Raw genomic sequence first — 25,865 nt, forward strand, 5'->3', positions numbered from 1 at the left:
CAGATGGCACTAAAGACAGGAGATAGCACTGTCTGAACACACGCTCAAAATGCTTTGGAGAGAATCAGTTATACCCGAGCTGCTGCTGTAGGCAGGAGGTTCTTGCTGAGATTACAATCAGCTATGTGAATGAGCACAGAGACAGAACACATTTGGCTAGATCAGTTTTTGTTAAGACCTGCCAGTGCTACAGGAAAGGAATAAAATTGCCCTTATAATGAAAATGGTTTCATTTGCAGCCCTCTGATACTATTTATCATGAATCTTTGATTCCTTGTGCTCAGGCTGCTACTGCAGCTCCTCTGGGATGGCATTAATGTACCATTTTCCCGTGACTCCTACTTATCTCAGTCTCTGCTACAAACAGGTTTTTCACCCCTGGCCTGTGAAATTTCTTGAATTATCTGATAAGGGAGTTTCAGCCATGATCACAGCAGGTCCAGGATTCTGCCTAAATGTTGTAATAAAATATGGGTCAACTGTGCTATATGCAGTAGTGTGAAGCATGATAAGAGTTTTACTGAAACTTCTTTACACAGACCTACAAAAGTTAAGCATATCTTCATCATTCAGGAGAAGCACACTCATCTCAGGCAATCAAAATCATCAAAAGAGATTTCACAGAAAGAGGTATGTATTTTTAAAAAGTTATATTTAACTAAGGTCTAGCACCAGGCAAAAAACATTAATATTTAGGAAAGCCAGACAGCAGCACATTTTAAAAAACAACAGAAATAATTAGCACACACTATCTTGTATTTTCAAAGCATTTTACAAAAACATTAATTAATTAAGCCTCACAATGCCCTTGTGAGATAGTTGAGTATTATTAGTCCCCTTTTAGAGGCAGGGAAACAGGCATGGAGAGAGTATGACCTGCTCACCACCAAAAGCATCAAATCCAGGAACAGAACACCAGATTTTCCAGTTTTCTGCCACACATGGTCTGACCTCTTAAAAGATGCTGGTCTTGAAATGACATTTGTTTCCTCTCATCCCTTTTAAGACACCTGACCTTATTTCATTATGATATGAAAAGGTACCCACCAAGAGCTATTCATAATAAACAAGTGGAATTAGGTAAGAACCCTTTTTTATAGGCTGTATGTTGCTGAAATCTGTTTAAGAGAAGACTTAACATGGGTGCTTCCATGCTGTCGAAGTGTCAATTCTCATCAGGCACCTGCCACCAGGAAACTCACTGAGGCCTATCTGCAATGCCAATACAGGTCAGAATCTGAAAAAAAAAAAAGGTTTCTTTGCTGCTTCCAAACAACCAATCTCTCTCTGGCAGGGAGTCTTCTCTGAGAAGAAATTGTATGAGTACAAGTGCACTGAAAGCAAAGAAAGACTTCTATCAGGAGACTCTCAAGGTGCAGCCAAGGGTGCAAATATGTCTGCCAGAAAACCTGGAAACGTTCCTATATTGTGCTCTGTGTCAAGAGAAATGGTCTGGAGGCATCAGACATCCTGGGGGGCAGAAAATAATTTTCCATAGTCGCTTTAAGAAAACAAGTTCCCTTAGCGTGTCACTCTTGCACTGAACTAGTCAGTGACAGACTAGGACTAAAAATTCCAAACCACCTGAAAATCCGAGTCAACGCATTTAACTCTTTAAAATGCCAAATCTGGCTGATCCACTGCTGCCTGTTTGCAAACACAGGCCCAGACGTTAGTGGAGACATAGAAATGAAAACAGTCCTTCCACCTTCAGTTACATATGTCCATTAGACACTCTCTCGAGTCCAGGAAGTTAGTTTCATGACAGCTCGATGTGAAGATCCTCCCCATACTTTCGGATCAGCTTCATGTGGTTATGGTCCACTGACCATTGCTCTGGGAGGTGCTTGGGCTGCATGCTGTCCAAGAAATGCTGCCGCCAGCGTCTCTCCAACTGCATAAGGGATCGCAGGCCTCCTTTAGCAAAACACTGCACCACCTTCAGTCCATGTGGCATGTAGCTCTCATTGCAGATCCTGCCAGGACACAAGCAGAGTTTATTTTCACACAAGCTCACTGTCAGACTCTAGACCTGTCTCCAGTGAACAGCAAGACACTGAAGATACATTCAGCTGTGGAGTTTAATTACAGATGCATGGTAAGTTATGCAAGAGGGAGAGTTTTAAGCTTTGCTTCAATGCCAGACTGCTTTTTGGAACACTGTTACACTGGGAAGCTGGTTTCTTTGAACTGAGAATGTGTCCTTCTGCTATAACCATATTAAACACAAAGCTCTCAAGGTCCATTTCAAGCTCCTCAGGAAACAGACTGCAAATTTCTCAAGGCAAGAACTGTATGATGCTCCAGAGTCTTGATCTGGCCACTGAACTCCCTGCCTGGATAGGTTCTGAGTTATAACAGTGGCACATTACAAATAACAGTGAACATAACAAGGAGAAAATACCGACTGCATGCAGAGACCAGATACTAGTTAAGAAAAGATATTTGTGAAGGCTTTCAAGAAAGAGGAGGAGGGAGACTTCTGATATGATTGTCCTTTAGTCTCCCTCCCTGATCTGTCCTTCAAAAAAAGTACAAAATATTGGAGGGGAAGATGGAGAACAAGAACAGAAGGAGATTGCTGGGAGAGAAAGGGAAAGAGGTGAAGAAACAAGAGCTGCAGTTCACAGACCACTGCTGCTTTAAGGGGAAAGGGGAGTAAACAAAACCAAAAACACAGTAAGAAATGCAGTGTGCTTGCCTGCTTAGAGCCTTAGGCTACAGCACAAAAAATTATCTTCTTCCTATCTTTGCTTTCTAGTTAAATGTAGCAAAGTATTATAAATCCAGACTCTGCAGGCTTATACAAGTGATAAAGTTATACTCACATAATAAAATAAATGAGCCTCTAAAAGGCTCATTTTTCCTGGGCAGATCAACTCCTACTAGTCTCAAATTCAGACACTCCTTAACTTGACACCACTATTTCAGGGAAGATACATCACTACTGCAAGGAGAACAGCAATGGGTTTTGCCTTATTTTCATTAAAAAGCTTGGGGGCATGGGCAGAAGTCAGCATGTGTGATCCTCAGCTCTGCAAATCCTGCTGGATTTTCTTTTATTTTGCTGCAGCAATATTTACCCAAGGCTCTGTGTGTAGACAACTTTTTGTTAAACTTACGTGCCAACATAAATGACTAAAATGTTACATCTACTGATGGGCTTCTTATACCTGGTTTCCAGATCAGCTGCTTCCTGGAGCATCTCTGGGGTGACCGCCTCTGTGTTAAAGAAGTCCTTAATGCTTTGCAGAAGTTCTGCCCTTCGGGGGTCAGGCAGGCTGTCTGCATTCAGCAGGGCTCGGGCCCCCGAGCGCACTTGTCTGCGCAGAGGGTCCTCCAGCAGCCGCACGCCTTCCTCGGAGCCGATGGGGGCACCGAACTCCTCAGCCAGCTGCTGCTTGAGATGGTTGTCATAGTAATTGGAGACGGCATGGCAGGACGTGCAGAGTAGGAGCACATCATGGGAGTTGTGGTCCTTCATCTGGATGGGGAAGTGTCTTCGGTATTCATGAGGAACAATGTTCTTCCTAGGGAATACAAACCAGCCAGCTCATTACATTTGCCTGGAGCTGCTACTCCTCAGTTCCTCCTCTTCCTGGACCACAAATGGTCAGCTAATACTAAAAGTCCAGGAAAACAAAGATCACCAGGGTCACGACCTCCAGCACAGCAACAGGTTCTGCAGCTTCTTTTTATTTGTACTTGCCTCCATAGGTTTTCTGCATTTATTTTTTTTTCCCCTTCCAAAAAGTCATCATTTTCAATTAAAAAAGAAAAGTGATTGATACTGTGAAAAAAAAAAAAAAAAGGCACTGCACTATGCATGCATACCTGTCAGCTAAACAGTAGCAGCTGCAAAGACAAAAATCTTACCCTTTGTGACCTCACAGGCTTCAGGCTCACCTAAAGCTTTCAAAAATATATGCATTAAGTAGCAGAAGGAATAGTACAGCTATTTTCAGACAGGGATGCCATGAGAACAGTGTGCATCAGCATACTGCTGCCCCCTGCCATTCAAACTGCAGCACATACACGTTCCATATGCTTTCTCTCCAAGGACCGATACCTCCTGCCTCTGTAAGAGGAAAGGCTGGCCTGTTCATTGTCAAACTTACCCAGACATACGACTACAGAGCATTCAAATAGTGATAGCCCATCCAGGATGTGAACAAGCATGATGTTTCAGGCCACTAACCAAGCTTCTAGATGCCAAACTAGATGCAGAACTCAGTCCTGTTTTAAAAGACGCATCTTCCTTCTATCCCACTAAACAACTCACCTGATATAGGATTCTCGCTTGCCACATACAACACACAGGTTCTCTTTCACTGTCAGATAATAATCAACTTGAGACTCAGGACGTCCTGAAGGCTCAAACCGCAGCTTCACAACAAATGGGTCTGTGCTAACAAGCTCTGAGCAGGTAAAAGCAAACAGAGAATATTCAAGACAAATTTGTATTTGAAAGCTAAAATAACGATGCTAAAACATAGGAGTCTTCCAAGTGAATACACAACAGTATTTTCAGTAGGCAAGGATATATAAAAAAATCATGCCCAGTTATCTAAGAAACAAAGCAAAAAAATAGATAAACTGTATTTCAAATACCAACAGGAAAATTGGTATGCTCACCTCCAATCCCCTTGTCCAGATACCACTGAGCCTTCTTGCGATCACAAGTGCACAGGGGCTGTCCATCTGGTGCATGCAGGAAGCAGTTGTCATACAGCGGAGATTTTCTAAGAAGCAAGGGCAGCATTAGAGCAACTATAACAGCATGCCAAAAAAACAGAGCTCTCTAGCCATGTGTTCCATACTGCAAATCATGTAGCCTCCAGCAAATGACAGGAGTGCCCCTAAACACACAGTTAAGGCTGCTGAGCACTGCACAGGCCGCTGCTAAGGGAAGAAGAACATCTAAAAACTTACCTGGGGTTCACCAACTGACTCTAATGTATCTTTGTTCTCCTGCTGCTAATAGCATTGCAACTCTGAATCCCAGTTTTCAAAAGATGCCATCAATGCTGACAGCATTAAAAAAAAAAAAAAAAACAAACCAAAAAACAAAACCCAAAACCTTACATCAGAAAACAAGAGAATTGAAGTCAAGAAGGACAATAAGCTAAAAGAGAGTGTCAACTTACAGGGAAGTCAGTTTCAAGGATCAGCTGCCTAAGCCTGTATTTTAATGTCTTACTAAGATGACTTTTCTAAAACACTGTGTGAACAGAAGTTTCTTCATTCATCCAAGAGAAATGCTCCAAAAAGGCTCTTGCAGCACTGGGAACCCAAACTCCATGAAGCTGAGCTGAGGCCCTCTGAAACACAGGCACCTAACCTGGGTCTGTGGCAAAAAGTCCTGCTTGAGCAGTCTCTGGTGGTTTGTGGCTATGTGTGGAAAGGCTCTGTTTTGCAGAAAACTCTTCCTTACTCTGCCAACCTCCTTCAAACAAAACTGAAGAGTGCTCAGGGAGCACCTGGGAGGAACTGGCCAGGGATACAGACATGTCACAATTCACTGTGGAAAAATTCCCTTTCTTCTCTCCATATAAATCACATGAGATCATAAAAGTAAGTTCTCAGCAGTGCTCTACCAGCTAAAAAGGTTGATTCATAGGTTATGTAATCTGACAAAAGGATTTCTTCTGAGGTCCGTGGGGAGACAAAAACAATGAAAAATAATAATAACTGGAGGTCTCCTTCCACTGAGCATCAGCAGTTCAGCTGATTTTTTTCCAAATCTAAATGAATAAACATTAACACTAAACAGGAGTATAGAAAGGAAGAGTAGAAAAGAACTTTTGAAATCACATCTACACTTATTTTAGACCAGAGCCACACTGCTGGAGATACTGTAAAAACCAGTGGGTCTACAGATCTCTCATGAAGTCAAGCATGGTTACAAACAATAAATAAAAAAACATGGGGAGATCTCAATTTAGCTTGGAATGTAATTTTGTTTAAATTTGAATCCTCCCATGAAGTGCATTCCCTCTGTTTTGTATGACACAGGCTTCAACAAACAAAGAAATAAAAATCTGTAGGGACTTGGGGTGTACAATACAATATCGTTAATGACTGCTAATGAAATCAATATTATTGACTACATTAAAATGTCTCCATTGCCAATCCAATAAGCTTAAAAAGGAGAAAACAAATACTAAAATGACTGGTTTTCTTTCCAAATGGTAATTACAGACAATTTTAGTTCCAAATCCAGTGATAAACTTTATTAGATTAGGGATCCTGAAGCCAGCAACATCTGCCTCTGCAAGGCCGAAGTCATACCATTCCCTCCTTTCTCTCCCTGGCCAACACAGATGTGCAGTGCTTTTGATGCTGCCACAAGCTGTTCCTTCCTGTGCCCTCCGACACCTCACATAAGGTGTCTCACCCCTCCTAACCTTAGCCTTCAGCTCTGTTCAGTACCCTGACGTCTCTGTGCCTGCAGTGACCTGGGCCAGCACAGTACCAACAGCAGCCCAGGGGACAGATCCTGCTGAAAGGACAAGCTCTATGCAGTTTCCACCTTCTCCCTGGAGGAAAGACAGGGCACAGCAGTTTGGGTAGTAAATGCCACCCAGACAGCCAACAGCCTCCTGCTGTTGGGACTCTGCCCTCCAGCTAACCCCTCTACAGAAGAGCAAAAGCTCAAGACAACCCCATAACCTGCTCATGACCTAGTACAGATGCAAGTGCTGTCCCTGCTTTCAAAACCACCTAGAGGGAACTGAGGAAAAGAAAGACAGGATCTGGCTCCCATGACTGTTAGGTCCTGTGGTTCCTTCCCAGGCTCGTATTATCCACTTTGTTCAATTAATAGAGCATGTGGCATCATTCAAAGTCTTCCACCTGTGATACAAAGAGCAAAAGGTGCTCATAGGCTTACCGTGCAGAATATCCCACGCCCAGAGGCTTTCGCTTCTGCCTCCGAGGATCTCTCACTTGCTGACTGCCAGAGGGCTGGCCATTCACTGATGATTTCCGATTCTTTGTTTTCTGAGGGGAGCATCCCTCTCCACTCTTCTCCTCTCCCGTGCTTCTCCTTCTTCCCCTAAATGGGATATCCACCAAGCCCCGGCATTTACCCAGTGCTTTTTCCCAAGCAGCGACAGAGTTTTCACCTTCAGATACAGCAGGGAGACTGGCAAATCCCAGCAAATGGAGGAACAGAGCCACCGAGACCTGGGCATCCCTAGCAGCATAGAGAACCTGCAGAAAAGCACAGACATCAAGATACTGAAAAAACAGCAAACACTCCCAAATATTATCAGTCTTTAACATTTGGTACAGTAAAGCCAGAGCCGGATTTATTTCCTTTTTAAGTTTGTGCACAGTTCTGACAGTTGGGTGACACTTTCATAGTGGCACCACACCCCACATTTTTAGGGTCAGTCAGACTTGAAATACACATGGGTGCACCCAAGAACTGCAAGGGACAAGAAAATTCAGGTCAGTCAGGCTTTAAACCTCCTGCCCCACCAAGCCCTCCCTAATAAAAAGTTCCCTTTTGACATACTGTCAAGGAATACTCAGTGTGGTTACTTATCCTGTCACTCCCTCTACTGGTCACTGATTTTGTAGGCAGTTACAGCATGACTAAAGAAAGGGAGCAATCGGGGAAACCATAATGGTCTAAAGATGGTGAACAAGGTTTCCATGGCCTTTCTCTAATATTGCACTGACTGCTTGTCCTGGTTTTGGCTGGGAAAAAGTTAATTATTCTTCTTAGTAGCTAGAATAGTGCTGTGTTTTGGATTCTGTATGGGATTTGATATGATAAGAATGCTGACCATACACCTATGCTTTCAGCTGTTGCGAAGAGATCAAGGACTCTCCAACTCCCCATGTCCTGCCCTGTGCGCAAGTGCACAAGAAGCTGGGAGGGAGAACAGCCAGAGCATCGGACCCAAACTGGCCAATGAAATATTCCATATCATGGAACGTCATGCTCAGTATATAAAGGAGGGGTGGCCGGGAAGGAGGGCGTTCTCTCTTGCTTACGGGATTGCCATTGCAGGGTCTTGGTTTTTCGGGATCGCTGGCCGGGAACGGGCTGGGTATCAGTCGGTGGGTGGTGAGTAACTGCACTGTGCATTACCTGTCTGTAATTTCTATTATTATGGTTGGTTTATTCTATTTCAATTATTAAACTGTTTTTATCTCAACCTATGAGCCAAATGATGTTTGGCTGCCAGCCGGGTTTAAACCACGATGCTGCTATAGATCGGAAGAAAGAAAATAATGAAAAGGTGAGGTCTGGGTGCACAAATACTTCTTAAAGGGATCTTGCCTTATAGATCTTTCAGGACTAAAGGGAAACAAGGGTCAAGAATCCAGGGAGAACAGTATAAGATTATCTTCATGGAAAAGGAGGAAAATGCAGGCACAGAGTCTGAAATTAACTTCAGATCACTGCCACCCATAAGGTTTTGAGGCAGAACTTAAAGAAGGTTCAGACCTCCCTGTTGTAATGCCTCTTCTCTACTAAGAAGGCTGCTTTTCCTCCCAAAACACTAAGTTGAAGACACACCTGATCCTGTGTCAGTTCTTCTGCCTCCCAGTTGCTGCAACGCACATGAGGAGACTTGTCAAGCGGGCAGTTCAGGACTTTTTCAGCTAAAGACTTAAGGCTAAGGCAGTTGTGAAGTAGATCCTTCCTTCAGTTTAATAAAGAAAATGAAACAAATATATTAAAAACGAAACTATACACCCATGCAAATTCAGATGGCCTCATACACCCTCAGCCTGCCAGATCATAATGCACTTGATGCACGACTCTCACTTAAACAGCACGCAGGTGCCTGTCAGCTCTACAGGCCCTTTCCCTCCCCTCCACTAAAATGTCCTTTCTTGATTTCGTAATTATCCAGTGGTTGCGATATGTAAAACAGGTAAGGCTGGGAGTTGGTAACATTTAAGGATAAAGTGTTTGGCTCTGAACTACCCACTTCTGAACTAAAGAGGTCTACCATAGAGCGATGGACCGCCTGCTCCAGGGATTCATGAGGAGCATGAGAGCCAGGAATGACCCTGAGGAATCCTAGCCACTAGAGACGGGAAGTCCATCCTCAGTCCTGAAATGACACCATCAGGTCAGCAAACCCATGCTCCAGATCACTAACAACACACCCAGGCATATATATACTATATGTGGAGAATATTCCCAAGTAAAACATTTTATTTTAGGAAGAATGAAGGATCAAAAGATGGCATCATAATTTTAACATTTCAATTGAAGCACTGTTACTAAAAGAGAAAATTAGAGCTGGTTTATGTAGCCATTTTTCATTAAATCCTGTAATCCAACAGTTCCACTTACATGCCCCTGGTATATTTACCCCATATTTATAGGCAGTGTATTCAAACATCTATTGACTGAGTGATCACTCTCACTGCACTACATCACTGTGCCTCGACTTCTTAAAAGCTGAAGCATGATACTCAGAAAAGTCCATAAGGGTACTGCCTAAGACTAATAGACACAATTAGCCAATCTTCAGGGAGATTTCATTTCCATTAAGAGCACAGAATAGAAGCATGACACGTTCTTGGGCTGCCACTGTCAACGTCCATCCTCTAAAACCACTTGGAGAACTCCAGGCCTACCTGACTGGTATCCTTCAACATCTGCATATTACTTTAAAAATATTTCCAGCTCAAATGATGCCTCAAACAGAGCTCCCTCTGTCTCCAGACACTCACCGCTGTCTCATGGCTAAATACCGGAGATCCACACTCCCTTTGACTGGAAGACCATAATCATGAAGTAATTTGCAAGCATCTTCCCAGCATCCTACCCCAACTTTCAACACAGCACTATCTGCCATGATGTCCAACAGGGTTTGTGGAATAGTCTGTCCACTGGCAACAAGCCTGGGCAACCGAACAAGAGTGCAGAGGCCACTGGAAGAAGCCATCTGTAGGAGGGATACAGGATTTGCTTTTCCCTCTACAGATACCTAAAATAAAGACAAAAATCAGAGTCTGGGTTACACTACCATGAGCAATACAGGAGCTGGAACAAATTGCAAGAAAGGCCAGTTTATTCAGTCAAGTATTGTTACATCTCTGAAATTTTACTGCAAATTATGTGATCTGTTTCACAGTATTACTGTCCCCAAGCTACTTCTTGCCACACTCCTACAAAAGAAACTTTCCTCCTTTCACCCTTCCTCCTCATACCTGAGCTGGTGAAAGAAATCAGACACATTTCTTAATCCACAACAGCACAATGCCATAAACATTTATGTAGTGGGTTACTAACACTTTATTTAACTGTGGCTTGTACTAATGACTGTGGGGTGAATAAATTTCCAGCCAAAATAATGGCAAATACAGGCTTTATAAATGACTCAAAGCCTCTTTTGAGAGTTCACACAGGCAAATGTACAAGCCAAAGAGGAACTTTGCTTTCTGGTAGTCCAAGTGAGTTATGTCTACTTACCAGTATTATCCTCCTTTTTGGATTTATTGTTCTTAATAAATTCTTTCTTAAGTATATAGATGGATTTAAAATAGCGTAAACCTAAGCTACTTCTAATAAATCACCTTTAAAGAAATATTATACAAAACACATAATGCTATATTTAGCCATCCAATTATCCCTACCTTTAGTATAGTCGATTTATCACAGTTCAGTAAATGAGTACTAGTGAATTAAAAACTTACAGTTAGCACACTTAAACATGAGAACAATCAAAATTAGCAGCTACTTCACTGCTATTATGACAGATAATCACACAGGCAATTTTCAACAGTCCTGTTGTATCCATTTAAGCAAAGGAATTACTCCACCCTCAGTGATTTCCCATTGCTAGTTACAATCTAAAGGAGAGGCAATTCCTGATCACTCACCCACTCACAATCAATTCCAAGCACTGGCCACTTCTCCAGGTCTTTCTTCAGCAGAGGTTCAACACGATCCCACTCCTCCTGCTCTGAAACTATCACTATGTCTGCACCAGGGGTCCTCTCTACCCAGGCAAAGGTGGGAGATCTGAAGAAGGAAAGCACCTCCTTATCCTCTGCCTTAATCAGTTTCTCATCTCCTGAGTTTACAACTGCTTCCTCTCGCTGACTACTACAGCATGCTTTTCCTTTCCGACGCTGGGTTGCTTTCCACAAAACCAGGCCCCCCACTGCAACACCCAGCAGGGTCGCCAAAGTAATCGTCACTGCTGTTTGCTTGGGCATTTTTTTTTATTCCCCTTTTCCCCCCTTCACTTCACCCACTCAAAACGGCATTGTAGGATTTTATCATGGCCTGCAAAGAAAAATGAGAGAGGTGGAAATTAAAGACAACTTAATGAAATGCATTTAGAGGTATTAAATACACCCACTGGTATCATAACAAGGTATCATAGCCACAACTCGCGATCCTGACAGAAAAAGGACTGTGTCCCACTTTGACAGACTGGGGGTCAGGGGACAGACTGCTGCAGTGGTGGGTTGGGCAGTGACAGGAGACTGAATGCTGCTGTTGATGACACCACCAAAAACCTTACAGGGAATCCACTGATTTATACTGGTGCAACTGGATGCTTCCAAAAACTCTGATAGTCCAAAAATAAACCAGTCAGGGTTATTATCAACATCCTTTAGTTCAGTTTGGAACCAGATCAACCTAAACAAGGACAAGATGAAATTACTGCAGAATAAGCATGTCCATTCATGCACTAGTAAATGGAAGGCATTGTCCATTACATTTACAGTAAGGTCAAATGGCTCTTCGGGCATTGAAAAGCCCTAAAGAAGCAGCATCTATCTACAGCATAGCTTTCCCTCTATGATACAAAAGCTCAGGTCCCCCTCAGTAAACTGAAATCAATCCTGCCTCTGCATCCCCATCTCACCGCGTTATTTTTAAAGGTCTTCGACAGGTGCAGCAGCTGTGCCGTGGGTGCTGCTACAGCCCCGAGGCTCCTTGAGGTGGCCTGTCATTTACTCTCGCTTCTTAGACCGAGTGAGAAGACCGAAAGTAAGGCGGGCCACCCCCGCCGCTGGCCTCTGCCCCCGGGCCCCCTGCTGCTACCTCTCGGGGAAGCGGGGACGGCAGAGGGGCAGGTGCGGGCCGCGGCCCTGGGATCCCCCCCGCCCCGGCAGGTGAAGCCCCCACAGCCCATCCGCCCCCGCCCCGCCCCGGGAAGCGGCCCCGGGGGCAGCGCCGGGGATAGGCTGGGAATGCGGGGCCTCGGCCGCCGCAGGCCCCCCAGCCGCCCGGAGAGCGGCCACAGCTCCCCTCAGCAGCGGGGCGAAGGGGGAAAGCGCCGCTCGTCGGAGGCTCGGTCCGGGCTGTACCGGGAAGAGGCCTGGGTGTTGGCCCCGCGAGCCGGCGGGAGGCGCGGCGGGCCCGGCCGGGGAGGCCGCGGGTCCCCACCGCCCCGCGCAGCCGGGGCAGCTACCGGCGCCGCCCGCCCCCGGGTCGCGCTCAGCGGCCTCTGCCCACGGGCGGCCCGCCGGGGCGCCCACCCGCTACCTGCGTCTCCGCGGAACGGTTGTCTCCGTCAGCGGGAACCCCCCCCCCCCCGCCCCGACACGGCATGGCCGCCGCGCCCACCGAGAGGCTTAACAGCGGGGGACGCTTCCTCTTTCCCGGCGCTGCTGCGAGCGGGCCGGTGGGCGCCGCCATGTTGTACGGCAGCTGAGGCGGGGCGCCGGGCGGCCATGCCCGCCTCCGCCGCGGAAGGCGCGTCCCGCCACCTCGGTCACTCCGGTTCCCGGTCGTGTGGCTGCGTCGGCGCTCCCGGTGCGGCAGGACCCGGCCGGGAGCTCGGGCACTCTGCTGGGGGGCAGCGGGGGTTGGCGGGGTTGTGGTGGCCACGGCGGAGTCCCTAAACAGGGACTGCCTTCAGCTGGGAGATGCCACCTCAGGGACAATACTGTGGTATCACCTTGTCGTGGTTTGAGCTCGGAGGGTAATGGACCACCGTGCAGCTGCTGGCTCATCCCTCTCCCCTCCTTTCCCTCCTGGGAAGGAGAAAAAGCACAAGGCTCAGGAATCAAGATAAGGACAGGGAGGTGTGACTCACCCATCAACAGGCAAAAGGCAGACTCAGTAGAGGAAGAAAATAATTAATTCAGACACTAACAACAACACTTAACAGATAGTAGGACAGTGAGAAGCATTATCACATCTTACAAACACCTTCCCCTCCCACCCCTCCCTTCTCCCTGGGCACAGCTTTCTCTAGCTCCCCCCCAGCGGCTCAGGGGATGAGGTTTAAAGGCAATCCCTGCACTTCTTCCTCCTCAGGGGGAGGTCTCATTGTATTCTTCCCCTGCTCCAGCGTGGCATCCCTCTCCCAGGAGACAGTCCTCCACAAACTTTCTCGGGACGCGAGTCTTTCCCAGGCTGCTCCACCATGGGTCATCCCCGTGTGTCACAGTCCTCCCAGTGCTGAACGACTGCAGCGGGAGCTTCTTCCCACAGAGTCCCAGCCTTCTTTGGGTGTAATCACCTGCACCATCACGGGGTCCTCCACAGGCCACTGCTCAGCCTCTGCACCACTGTGAACCTCCGTGGGTGGCAGGGCGGGCAGCCCTGCCCTCTCACCACAGGCTGCCCCAGCACACCTCCTCTGCTTCCTCCTCCTCCTTTCTTCCACTGACCTTGGTGTTCACGTAGATTTCCCCCTTGCGATCCTTCCTCCCAGGTTCCCCATCTTAAATACGTTATCACAGAGGCGCAGCCACCATCACTAATTGGCTCAGCCCTGGCCAGAGGTGGGTCTGACTTGGAGCTGGGGGAGCTGCAAGAAGCTTCTCACAGGAGGCCATCACTGTAGCCCATTCCCCTGCTACCAAAAACCCCACCACTCATACAAACCCAGCACACAAATATTAATAAAAATACAGAAAAACGAGCTCTTTTTAGAAGATTTGTGATGTGAAAAGAGAGGCTTCTTGTTTGCAATTAGGAAGATTTGATAAGCAAGCTGTAGCTTGGGTTGTGGAAGCCACCTACACCCAGAGAACACCATGAAGTAGCTGGGCAAAACAAAGTCCCATGGTAGGGAGGTTGGAACTAGATGATCTTTAGCGTCCCTTCCAACCCAAACCAGTCTGTGATTCCATAATGAAGTCCTGTGGGGCTGGCAGCAGGGTTGCCCACCCCCTCAGACAGGAGCGGGAGCCCCACAGGGCAGTGAGAGCATCTGTGCTGGGGAAGCAAAGCAGGAGCCAGGGAACAGAGACAGCGGGGAGAACGGAAGGTAAATAACAAAGGCCAACTGGAAGATTAAGAAACAAATCATAGCCACCTCCAAAGTAACAAATTGGAATTCTCAGCTTCAAAACAAAAAGGGGAAAATCAAGTGGAAAGGATTAAGAGTTTAACAGAGGAATAATTATGGCAGAGCTCATGTGTGGGGAAAAAGTATGAACAATAGAACCGTGACACCGCAACACACAGACAACGAGTATACAGCCAGCTGCCGCATTCAGGGCATTGCCAAGCCTGAAGGCCAAGATTGTCAAAAAGCAGTTTCCAGCCCAAATTTCATTGCAACTGGAAGAGATCTGAGCACCCAATTTCTTCCAATTCCTTTGCCATTTTCCAGTATTTCCTAATTTTTGTGCTGTTAAGAGTCCCAACTATCTGCATCTGTTTGAAGAAGACACTGAAACCACTGGAAATATAGCTTTAAATTGCTTTGACAATCAGCATCAAATTTCAATTTGTTTTAACTTTGCCACTTGTAATCATCAGGGTAGGAGGATCTCCCTAGCAGAGACTTGGCATTTAGCAGATTGTCCAAGGGGTGCTATAAAGCAGCTAATGGCTGTCATCAGGGAAAATCTCTATAGAAGCAATGTTTTTCCTGTCTGTAGGTGACTGATCACTTTTTTTCCCCAACTTCTTTTTTTCAAACTCAGGAATGAGGTAGGGACAAACCAATAGCAAACCAGGAACACAGCTGGTTTCCAGAACAACACTTCTTGGAGCAAATAAGGCCCTCTCTCTATCAGAAATAAGATGACCAAGCCATTAAAGCTTAAACAGCTGCTTGTTCTACAGACCTACTCTAAGGTAAGATGGTGCAATCATGTTAGGTCTCACTGGTGGTGGGATCACATCAGTTAAGTTTGTTTTCCATTGCCTAGTGTCTGTATTTTGAACATACAAGTGCTTTATACCCATGAGTTACAGCTTCTGTATAATGAGTCTTTCTGCGAAGACCCTCAATCTTACTATACAGTGAAGAAATTGTTATCCATTTTTGTATTTATCCACTCTGGGTTAAACAGCACTGCAATCTCACACACTGCAGTAACTCACATGTCTTGTCCCTGGTTCATTCTCCTCTACAGGGAAGGTCTGCACCTCCCTTACAGTCACAGCCCAGCCACAGCTTCTCCATCCATCCCCTGTGATGCGATGCAGCATGTACAGCTGACCAGCTGAAATGAAGGTCACTGAGCAGGAGCCAGCACAACTCCAAAACTATTCACATGACTCACGCTCAGGAGAAAAGGGCATCACATGCATGCTCAGGAGAAAAAGCTGGAAGGGTTTGACTATAACAGCATTCCCACAGTCAGATGGGCACGTTCTCCCCCCTTCTCTTCCTCCCTCTTCCCTTCACACTCCCTCCCCATATAATGCTTTCTCCATGGCCATTGTAATTTAGCATAAACCTGGATGGCCACTCGGGAAAGGTAGTCCCACACTTCCTGTCCAACCAGATTGACTGCTCACTCCTTGCTCCAGCACCAGCATTTCTGTAATGACAGAGCTGGAGAATCAGGAAACCAGTCCAGCTATAAATTAGTTCAAGGAAAAAAGTTTACATCTGGGGACATGATAGACTTCTTTCAAGGCCCAAGTGACTGGAAGGAGACCCAAGAAGCAGATGTGGCTGGGTTCCAGGATCCAGCTGCCCGCTATGGGGTAGGCAAGACATTCTTAAGAGAACTCAGAATAGTGACCAAATCTGAACAAACCTGCAAAGTTTGTTCATAGATGGACCCATTTGAAATTAACCGGCATCCATCCAGAAATCTGAAATAGGCCAGGTTTTCCTTTTACAAATTGGTTTAGTTTCTAAGGTAATAGGAGCTTAAGTGTAAAGTTACAAAAGAGGAAAACCATAAAATACCCCAGCGTTTATTACACAGTGTAAGTCTCACAGAGAAGATGCTATGTAATGGTACCCCCGAGTGTAGTTTTTCTACAGTAACAGGACTGTATCCTTGGCTGCATTTAAAGCCTTTATTTTTCATGGCATCACTGACATAAACAGAGTCCTCTAAGCTACAAGTCTCTTTAACAGCTTGTCTTACCTACATAGCCATTTATTAAAGTATAAAGGTTAAATTAAAAATAATTGAAAGCAACTGATGCATGAGTGCACTCTGGCAAAAACAAAAAAACAAACAAACAACAACAAAAAAAAAAAAACACAAAAAAAAAACAACAAACCAAAACAAGTTCCCAAAGCCTAATGGGGATGTTGCTAAAGATGAGAAGGTAACCAAGGGAGTAATCACCAACTGCTGGCTTAGCCTTACTTATCAGAAATCTGTTACAGGCAGGTAACTGGAAGCCTTCACATGGTAAGCAGCAAGATTTACTTTTCTTTCAGTTTGTAGCCTGATCCCAGATCTCTGCAGAGGTCCCTGTTGAAAGAGTAGCTTTTATCCTGATTTCCTAAGGAAAGGAGGCTCATGCAATTACACTGTCTGTTGGTGTTTCTGCCTACAGGTCCCCTTTCTTCCCCACCTTTCCTTGCCAAAAATCATGTTTAAGCCATTGCCCATTCCATCTAAATTTGTACAAAGGTAACTTATGTGAAACGCAAAGCTAAACCAATGAAATAGATCCTAACAAAGCTGCTACTGCTAAAATGGCAAGCATGTGCAGGCACTGCTTAATATACATATGAGAATCCACACAGCAGTGCTACATCAGGACAAGACCATAGGAAACCAGGCTTCACTTGTTCTGCTGATCATAGAAAAAAAATTATTTTTATAATCACATTAGCTCATCCTTTAGCAGGGAGAAGACTAGGGTAAATGAGTCAGTGTTCAAAAGAAAAATCAATGATTGTGGAATACGAAAGGAAAGAGGCTCCAGTCAAGACTTAAATTGCTGTTAGCAGACAATGAGCAGAGAGCTGCATGTAGTCCCTACTAGCTCATTAATAACACTCTATTTGGGGCCCCATCCCAAGCTACAGGAGAAAGCCAAACTCACATTTCAACTCCTAATGGGATTTATCTTCCTCATGTCAATGCTAGTAATCCCATGACCACATATTGAGCAAGCCATTTTAAGCAGGGTTTGTTTTAACATGGCTGATACCAGGGAGGCAGTAGAACACCTTCTTTCATCAAACAGTCTGAGTGAGATCAGTTTCAATCAGCTGGGAAGCCACATCTTAAATGTGGATTTTCACACAGCAACCAGGTGGTTAGAAGGTTTAGCTCCTGTTAAGAGGCAATTCTGCTTTCCCCTCCATCTGTAGGCATTCTACTGCCTCACTTCTGCAAACACTGGTTCCAGTTTGATTCAAGGAATTTAGTGAGCAGAAAGCTAGCACAGAGAAAAAAAAAATACAATCTTCTTCTGGATTAACTCCTTTAACTAGCTCACCATAGAGCCAGATCTCAGTGGAAACATCCCAAGCCAAAAGATGAATCAGTGGTAAATCACTGAAGGGATCTGCCAGAGTTTGCAGATTTTACAAAGAATGTGAAAAAACTGCTCTCAGAGGTATGAGCTGCCAGACTGATCCCATGAGGATGAAGGGTATTAACACTGATCATCATCAACATATTTCTTTGTTAATTGCCAACTCTTTCATTGCTTATGTAGGAATAGAGAGGAATTTCACAATGCCATTTCTTGAAGAGCTGCCTATCTTATCCCAGTGGCCTCAGTCCCAGAAGGCACACTGAGTTGGCCTCACAGTTCATGGCTGCTAAGAAGGTGACATCCCCCATCTCACAAAACTCTGCTCCCAGCTGGGCACTCCTGACTTGTGTGCCCATTTTGCCAGTCATTGACACATTTCCATGAGACAAATGAACTCAGTAAAACAGCAAACAGGTCCAATGAGTAGCAGCATCAGCACAAAGAAAGGGACAGAACACACAGCCATGAAAAATAAAGCCACCTTTCAGGGGCCACAAGTCATTAGATTGGCTCAGCTGCATGTTAAGGCTACATCTTTAACTGAACAGCCCCAAGGGGAGACACTTGGGAGATCGATGCTTGTCCTTCCCACCTTTCTGGTCCATGCAATTAGTAAGCAAAAGGATAAAAGCCCAGAAGCCATCTAATTTCCACTAGAGGGAACAAATTCCACAAGCAAAATTATTTTTTTAAAAATGACATGGCTAAAACGTTACAGTCTTCTTGGGTTACCTTCCTTTTGCTTCCATTTACCCTCAAAAATAAAAAAATGGTATAAATAAACAATTGAACAAAAGCCTTGACTCAGCCCCACTTCCCTAATAACTGCTCTCTCTCTCTTTCACTTCTAGACTCACTCCATAGACATCTAACCATCAGTGTCCAAACTTTTCCATTTCCACTCTGGATTAACTGAAGCCATTTAAAGGTTCGACAGAGCTCAAAAAAGCGTATTTAAACCTCATCCTCTCTGACCTGACACAATCAACAATGCTTCACTCAACATCTTTTCTTTTTACATATTGAAGCCTTCCTTCCAAATGTTCTTTGACAGACTCTTGGAGCTGTATCCTTGTATTCTCCTTTTATCCTCCCACATTATCTCCAAGTTATCTCATCAGAAATACAAATACAACTAACATCTCTCTGCAGATGATTTACAGATCTACTCCTTTCCCAGAGCTACCTCCCTCTCTCTGAACTCAAATCATAGCCTCTTTCTCTCTTCTGTGCCTGACTAGCAGGAAGTTAAAGCCCAGCAGAGATAGAACATGGTTCTTTCTCCCCTCTGAAAGCCCTCTTATTATCTTTATGTGTATCTGTGGATAACATCATCCCTCTACCTGCCACTCAAGCTTGTATATCAACCTTCAGCTCTGACTGACACCTCTTTGTAGATCCTAGAACAAGGGTACACCTAAATTTTAGACTGCTTCTATAGGGCATCTCTGAGACAAAGTCCTTTGAACCATCCATGCAACTAAAACCCTTGTTTAGGTCTCTTGCTTCCATACCTAGACTGCCACAGTATCTTTCCCACCAGCATTAACCAACACAGCTCGTAGCACATCAGTCATCAACTGCCTTAAATGTCATGATCTGACAATAAAGCTGTCTGTAGGTTTCCTATTAATGATCAAATAAACCACAGCCATCAAATGGAAACCACTCATACAATTTAACTCATCCTGCCAATACAGATTTGTTCAGAAAAAAATACTGAAGGGATCATTTTGTACCAGCAGACATTAAAACCAGACCTGCTATTGTCAGTCCTTCCAGAGTCAGAACAAAAACTCTATAGCATAGGCAGGAGCTAATATGAGAGCAATGTGACACCATGGCCATACCTGATCCAGATCAATTTAATACTGCTGGGAGACTGGACTGTGCACAGCCCTGGAATTAGCAACTCGGAAACCGCAACCCAAAATTGTTTACATAGACCATTACTGTAACTGCACCACTTTTCTATTTGAAGCATTCTACTAGTTCCCTCTTCCATATTGCATCAAACATTATTTACTCATCTTCATTTCCAAGAGCATCTACAGAAAGTCACCACTCTGTTCATTATCTCCCATTTCCTTTCCAGTGGATTCTTCCCTTCTCTTGCCCACTTGAAATTCCAATCAGAACATGTTTTGTGCTTTATTTCACGATGCTTTTGAGGCACGGAGGAGACTATAAACATCTTACAGAATAAAGCTGCTCAAGCAGTATGTACAGACACTGTCTTAACTCTGCCCATTGAGTCTGGCCACGATCGATCCAGTTCGGTCTGTGACATTCAGACAGCCTCAGCAGTGTCCAACAGAATAGTAACTTGATGAAGTACAGTATGTTTGACTAAGTACTGTCCATACCTCAGTTCCACTCCAAGTTACAGAAGGTTCCTATTAAAGTAGAAAAAGGTGGTTCACTGATGCTACTTCAGCATGACTCAGGCCAACAGCGTATGTGTTTTAAAGAGGTTATAGCACTCTAGCATTATTAACACAGCAAGATGTTATTTTCAAAGGAAAATGTTACCAGTATAGGTCATGATAATTTCCTTAGGTGTTATATCCTAAATTATTTCAGAAAAAGGAATCAGAGAGTGAAAAGACTTGCTCACCAATACTTTTTTTTTTAACCTCTATGGTCACGAGAGAATATTGCATTTAGCAAAACAGATTGGCAGTCTTCTATTATTTTTCTTTCAAATTCTGACAACATGATACCTTCTGACTCCTTACAAATGTGATTAAAAAAAAACAACTCAGTTAAATCTTTCTGAAAATCCTAGCACTGGGTGTTTAGAAAATAATTTTACTTCTATTTGTCCATGTAAGCACACAGCTTTCCTAGAGACTGGATCCAGATCATGGAGAAAAAACGCCAGAGATGTTCTTGCATTGTATTTCAAATGGAAGGCTCCTACACCTACTTATTTCAATACAGAAACCAAAGATATCCAGCCCAAACAATACTTTAGGAAATAGGAAAAAATGAACCACATGTGACAAAAGTGACAGCTACAGTGTTCAAGGCCAGGTTGGATGAGGCTTTGAGCAACCTGGTCTAGTGGAAGGTGATCTTTAAGGTCCCTTCAAACCCAAACCAGTCTATGATTATGTAATTTCGTAATGTATTTCTGGAAGGCTCTCAGATCATATAGTAATGCAAGCTGTATGAAAATTATTGAGGAGAGAATGTAATACAAACTGATGGAATCAGTTTAGAGTCTATAGGTAAAAAAATGTAATGCACTTGCCTGTGTTGGGAATTCAGAAGTGAGTAACAGCTTCTGATATAATTGTAATGCTGCAGAATTTCATGGCATACAAGCAAAAGAGCTATAAAATATGATTTATACCAGTGCAATTTACCTGTGTCTGAAGCAAAGGTAATAAACACTAATCATGATGGACAGGGTCTTTGCTTCTCTATACTGAGGCTTGATAGACATGTTACATAGCAATAGTTGGCTATCAACAACAGTAACTAGAAAAAAAAATGCTTCATACAGCTGAAATGCACAGGAGGCTAACTGTTGTTTTCACTGTGATATTAACATTGTTAATTATCATTCTAACAGAAAGCAGTTAACAGGGTGTGTCTGGATATTCCTCTCAAGTTATCATTATACCCATAATTAAGTTCTGATGTTTATACTTACTGATATCTTATATAGAAAAAAAAATATAAGAAGCTGAAATGCAATAAATGTTTTATATTTTTTATGCATTTTCTTACTTTTTTTTTTCCGATCAGAAGGAAAAGTTTATTTTCTTATATGTTAAAAAGTGATTGTGTCAACTAAAAAGCACGGTTTATAGGATTTCATGTTCTTTTTATAATATTAACCAAAAAGAACCCCAAAGCACTTAACTGACTTTCTATAATGAAATAATTTCAATTTCTGCTGAAAATCTGTCAGTGGAACATGGCAGGAGTCTAACAGAATTCAGACATGCTGCCATATCACAGTTGATGTCACTAAGGGTTCTTTTGGTTTGTTTTAAAGTTTGGAGACTCCTAATTCCCAGCAGGTACAGGTCCACACAAAGAAGGCCAGGACTATCAGGCTAATTCCTCACCTTCTGAAAATCAGGCACTGGTGTCAGCTCACCTGCGCCTGTGGGGAAATACAGACCTGAAAATTTCAAGCTGCAGGTCTGGGACTACTCACCTGGTGTGCAGGGAGCATGTGGTCAGACGCTGCAGGGTGGGACTGGGGGCTCTGTGCTGTGCCTCGCAGGTGTTACTCCCCGAAAGACACTCCTGTTGAATAGCCATTACCTGCGAGGGGCAGGATCCTGTGAAAGACGAAAGGTATTTTTCCCCACAAACACAGAGGTTACGGTGTTGTAAAGCAGTGAAGGGCAACACAGAGGAGTTCCACCTGCTTAGCTGGCTGTTTTTTAGGGTTCTGATACTGAAGGTTAAAAGAAGAAGATTTGCCTGTATTTCCAACAGTCTTCTGGGGCTTCAGAGATGTCTACTTACTTGAGGAGGGACAACCCTCCTATTTTCATTGCTGCTTGGGTAGGAGCAGGAGAGAACAAGTACTAAAACCTCAGAGCGCCCTGTAAAAAACTACCTTTAAGAACAAATCAACAAAACCCTAGAGGCGTAATTTTTGGAAACCCCACAGAAATCACTCAGGATTTACAGAGGACCGACTCCACGGCAAGCCGTGCAGCGCTGGGGGTACGTTCTCCCTCATCCTCTCTCCGGCGCGTTGTCCGCGGGGCTGCCCCCCCACAGCCCAGGCCGGGCCGCCGCTCCGGAGAGGTCCCTGCCCCATCCGCCGCCACCGACCCTCGCTCGTAGCGGCCGCCCCGCCCGCCGCCACCCAGCCCCCTCAGCCGGGCAGGGCCGGGCTGCCCAGCCGGCAACCAACAACGGCGACGGGGAACGTCCTCCCGCAGGTCCTCGGAGCGGCGAATTTATCCGTGTGTCCGTCCGTCCGTCCGTCCCGTCCCCCCCCCCCCCCCGCCGCCCGGGCGCCGTTGCAGGAGCGAGTTAAAAAGCGGCGGCGCGGCGTTAAGAGCCGGGCCGGGGAGGCGCGGGCTGCAGCTGAGGATCAGCTGCTGAGGGGAGAGTGGGGAGGAGCCAGCGGGATCAGGAAGCGGCGGAGTGTCTAACACCTCTCTGCCATGGCTGGCTAAAGAAAAAAAATCATCATAACCATAACAAGGGGGGAAGCGGGGGAGGGGAGGCGGCGGCGGGGGAAGGGGCGGTGGGGGAAGGAGCGGCGGGGAGCGGCGCAGGCGGCAGCATGAAGAGGAGAGGCGGCCGGGGGGGCAGCATGCGGTCGGTGGTGGGGTTCCTGTCCCAGCGGGGCTTGGAGGGGGACCCCCTGCTCACCCAGGACTTCCAGCGGAGACGCCTGCGGGGCTGCAGGAACCTCTACAAGAAGGACCTCCTGGGCCACTTCGGCTGTGTCAATGCCATTGAATTCTCCAACAATGGAGGCCAGTGGCTGGTCTCAGGTAAAGCGAACGCTCCCCGTCCCTCGCCCCCCTCCCGCCACCCCCTCCCCAGAAAGCATCTTCCTCCTCCTCCTCCTCCTCCTCCCTCGCGGCCCGGGGGGAGGGGAGCTGCGGCGGCGCTCCGAGTCGTTCCTCAAACCCACCGGTGCCCGGGAATAATGTTTCCCAAGTAGAGATCTAAAATGGTTGACAGGTTTTAAATTCTACTATTATTGAGTGGCGGGAGGGGGGGGCGGAGGGGGGCGGGAGGAGAAGCCCTGGACAAAGTTTTTCCGCGAGTGTTTCCAGGGCGCTGGGGGTGCCTCTTTATTTGATGGCTCGCGAGTTTTGCCCCTTAATGGGGGATTTTATTATTTTTGGGGGGAGCGGACGACGGCGGAGGGGAAGCAGCCCTGCGGCGTGCATTGTGGGCGCCGGGTGACATTTGCCGGCGCCGTGCCCCGGGCCGGCTCACCGGGGGCCGGCGGCGTTTGGGGGGGGGGGGGGGGGGGGGGAGCTGCAGGTCCCGCTCGGTTTCGGGCGGGGAACCGGATCGGTTTAGTTGAGGGACTGGTCACTTTGGGAGCAGACCCCCCATCTTCTTTAGGGGGGGAGGGGAATCGTAGGGTTTTGTTTTGTTCCTCCTCCCCTCGCAGGGCGCGTTTGGCGGGGGGGTGAGATTATTTTCGTGGTGATGTTTTTTTGGGTTCAACTCCCCCCCCTGTTGCCTGCCCGCGGCTGAGGGAGCCGTTGGGGTGGGGGGATGCTGTCAGGTAGGAAGGAGGCGAGGGCTTGGCATCAGCTGCGACACCGAGGAGGGGGGGAAGGCTCTGCACCCCCTTCCCCCCCCAGCCGGGGAGGGGCTGCGGGACTCGGCGGCCGGCTGCCCGCCTCCCCCCCCACCCCGGCAGCGCTTGGCGCAGGTGCCTCTTCCTCCTTCCCCGCCTGCGGGCTCGGAGGGGCGGTGGGGGAAGGAGGCAACTTCAGGCCGGGGCCTGGCCGGGCGGTGCAGGCCGCGCTCTCCTCGGGCGGCTCGTAGCGACAGGCCGGGCAATCGAGGGCCTATCCCGCCCGCCACGGGGCACGGCGCGGCGCCCCGAGGGCTCGGGGGCACCCCTCTCCCGCCCAGCCGGGGGACCCCCGCGGGGGCAGAGCCCTGCGGGGAGGGGGGTGTTGCCCCTTGCCGCACCGCCCCGGGGACGGCCAGGCGGCTGAGCGCGGTGCCCGTGGCAGGCCGCGGGCGGGGGGGCGGTCGTGTCCCGGCCGCCCCACGCCCTCGGTGGGGAAGCGGGCCGGAGGCAGCGGCTCCCCTTCCGCCGCTCGCCTGCGGGCTGGGGGTGCGGGCAGCACCCTCCCCCGCGGCCGGGCCGCAGTGGGGCGGGGGGGGGGGGGAACCCCTTCCCTGTCGTGTGGGGGAACGGCCCTCGGGCGAACTGCAGAGCTCCTTGGCATAAGGCCGTAGCGGCTTTGTTGAGATCGGTCTCTCCGCTTATAAGAGGGTAATGGCCTGGTTACCAGCCAAGGGGAGGAGGAGGGGGGAGAGGGTCTCAGTTTTGCCAGGCCACCCCTCGGGTGGGCTGGAAATAGCGACAGGATCTACTGAGAAAGGTGGTAGGGGGCATGGCTGAGCTTATTGCCTGGCCGTGGTGTCAGGCTCTGTCACACAGGGGTATCAGTAATAACTCCAGAAATAACACGGGGATTCAATAAAAAGTTATTAGGGCTGTTCAGTTACCTTTAAGCAGGGGCAGAATAAAAACACCTTGACCTCTGTGTTTGTAGGGAAAAATATATTTTGTCTCTCACAGGACCCTGTCCCTCACATATAACATCTGATGCCATGTAAGATGTTGTAAACATAGTGGAAGCTGATACACTGAGACCTTCCTAAATTTAAATTTATTACCTGAAGAAACTCAAAAGCATAAGTCCAGTGAATTTTGGAATAAGTGTCCATAAAGGATCTTGGTGTTACTGTCAGGGATTCTTTTATCTATATGCACATGCAACTTTTGAGATACGCATCCATTTATCTTGTGAATATACATATATGTATTTATACACACAGACATATGTATATAAACGTGTGTGTGTGTGTTGGAAGGGAACTGCTGATTCATCTGTTCTAAAGTTCTCAGGTGTGCTAGAGTTGGCATGCTGATTTGTACTGGTCCTTTTCCAGTAGTAAGTAGAGCTATGCATTTCTACTTACAAAATGCTACAGAGAGCTCAAATGCCTCTGTTGTTGATTTTCTATTTTCCATAATAAGTGATGAAAACACCATCAGTATTTTCAGTTCTTGCTCAGAAAAGGCTCAGGAGACACTTCAGGTCTCATTGTATCATCAGTGCACTTACCTATGTTGACATCCATTCTTTAGATAAAAGCATTAAAAAGTTGAGGGCTGGAAGTGACTTTTAAGGATGAATTTTGTCCAAACTGCCTAAGTCAAGGTAGGTGTAGTGAGAGAATGGAGGCACATCTCCCATTAAGTAGACATCTAAAGAAGCATAGGCAAAGGGGGGAAGGCTTTCAAACTGTGTCCAGATTTCAATGTTAGGCTTCTCATAAAGCTACAGAATGTTTAAAGGGGCTAAGTTTTTCTTCTGTCTGTAGGAGATAAACAGTACTAGATTTCTAGCCTCTTAAATGTAATGAAATTAATAGGAAGCAAGTAAAAAGAAATAATGTGTGGGGGGGAAGAGGATGCTTAAGTTACATATGTGAGCAATGCACAAATTTGGGATAATTAAGAACAGAC

The 25,865-nt window shown here is 46.4% G+C and overlaps 2 protein-coding genes across 13 annotated transcripts in view; one reads left to right on the plus strand and one right to left on the minus strand.

Annotated features, from left to right (window-relative positions):
* Positions 1-635: 635 nt before the first annotated feature.
* On the minus strand, positions 636-23,090 carry EXD2 (exonuclease 3'-5' domain containing 2). 10 transcript variants are annotated; one of them, XM_042791287.1, is made up of 10 exons: positions 23,000-23,090; positions 21,819-21,945; positions 10,861-11,002; positions 9,709-9,965; positions 8,537-8,663; positions 6,893-7,215; positions 4,636-4,742; positions 4,283-4,418; positions 3,174-3,530; positions 636-1,976 (listed from the first exon to the last, which is right to left on the minus strand). In XM_042791287.1, exons 2-10 carry the CDS (start codon positions 21,923-21,925, stop codon positions 1,760-1,762), a joined length of 1,773 nt encoding a protein of 590 aa, XP_042647221.1. In that variant the 5' UTR covers positions 21,926-21,945; positions 23,000-23,090; the 3' UTR covers positions 636-1,759. The 10 variants fall into 10 exon arrangements, with proteins under 10 accessions (XP_042647221.1, XP_032840521.2, XP_042647217.1 ...); XM_032984630.2 differs by lacking the exon at positions 23,000-23,090 and having other exon boundaries at positions 10,861-11,269; positions 21,819-21,899; XM_042791283.1 differs by lacking the exons at positions 21,819-21,945; positions 23,000-23,090 and adding an exon at positions 12,563-12,873 and having other exon boundaries at positions 10,861-11,269.
* DCAF5 (DDB1 and CUL4 associated factor 5) overlaps positions 22,896-25,865 on the plus strand; it is a 75,067-nt gene continuing 72,097 nt past the window's right edge. The window contains exon 1 of one of the 3 annotated variants that reach the window (XM_042791279.1): positions 22,896-23,124. In XM_042791279.1, coding sequence (XP_042647213.1) covers positions 22,911-23,124 — 214 coding nt within the window. In that variant the 5' untranslated portion in view covers positions 22,896-22,910. Of the gene's footprint in view, positions 23,125-23,231; positions 23,318-25,865 lie in introns of those variants that run through there. The other 2 variants (XM_042791280.1, XM_042791281.1) reach the window with 2 other exon arrangements.

The sequence above is a fragment of the Tyto alba genome, unplaced genomic scaffold (assembly GCF_018691265.1).
Source record: "Tyto alba isolate M040663 unplaced genomic scaffold, T.alba_DEE_v4.0 Super-Scaffold_18, whole genome shotgun sequence".
Taxonomy (NCBI): Eukaryota; Metazoa; Chordata; class Aves; order Strigiformes; family Tytonidae; genus Tyto; species Tyto alba.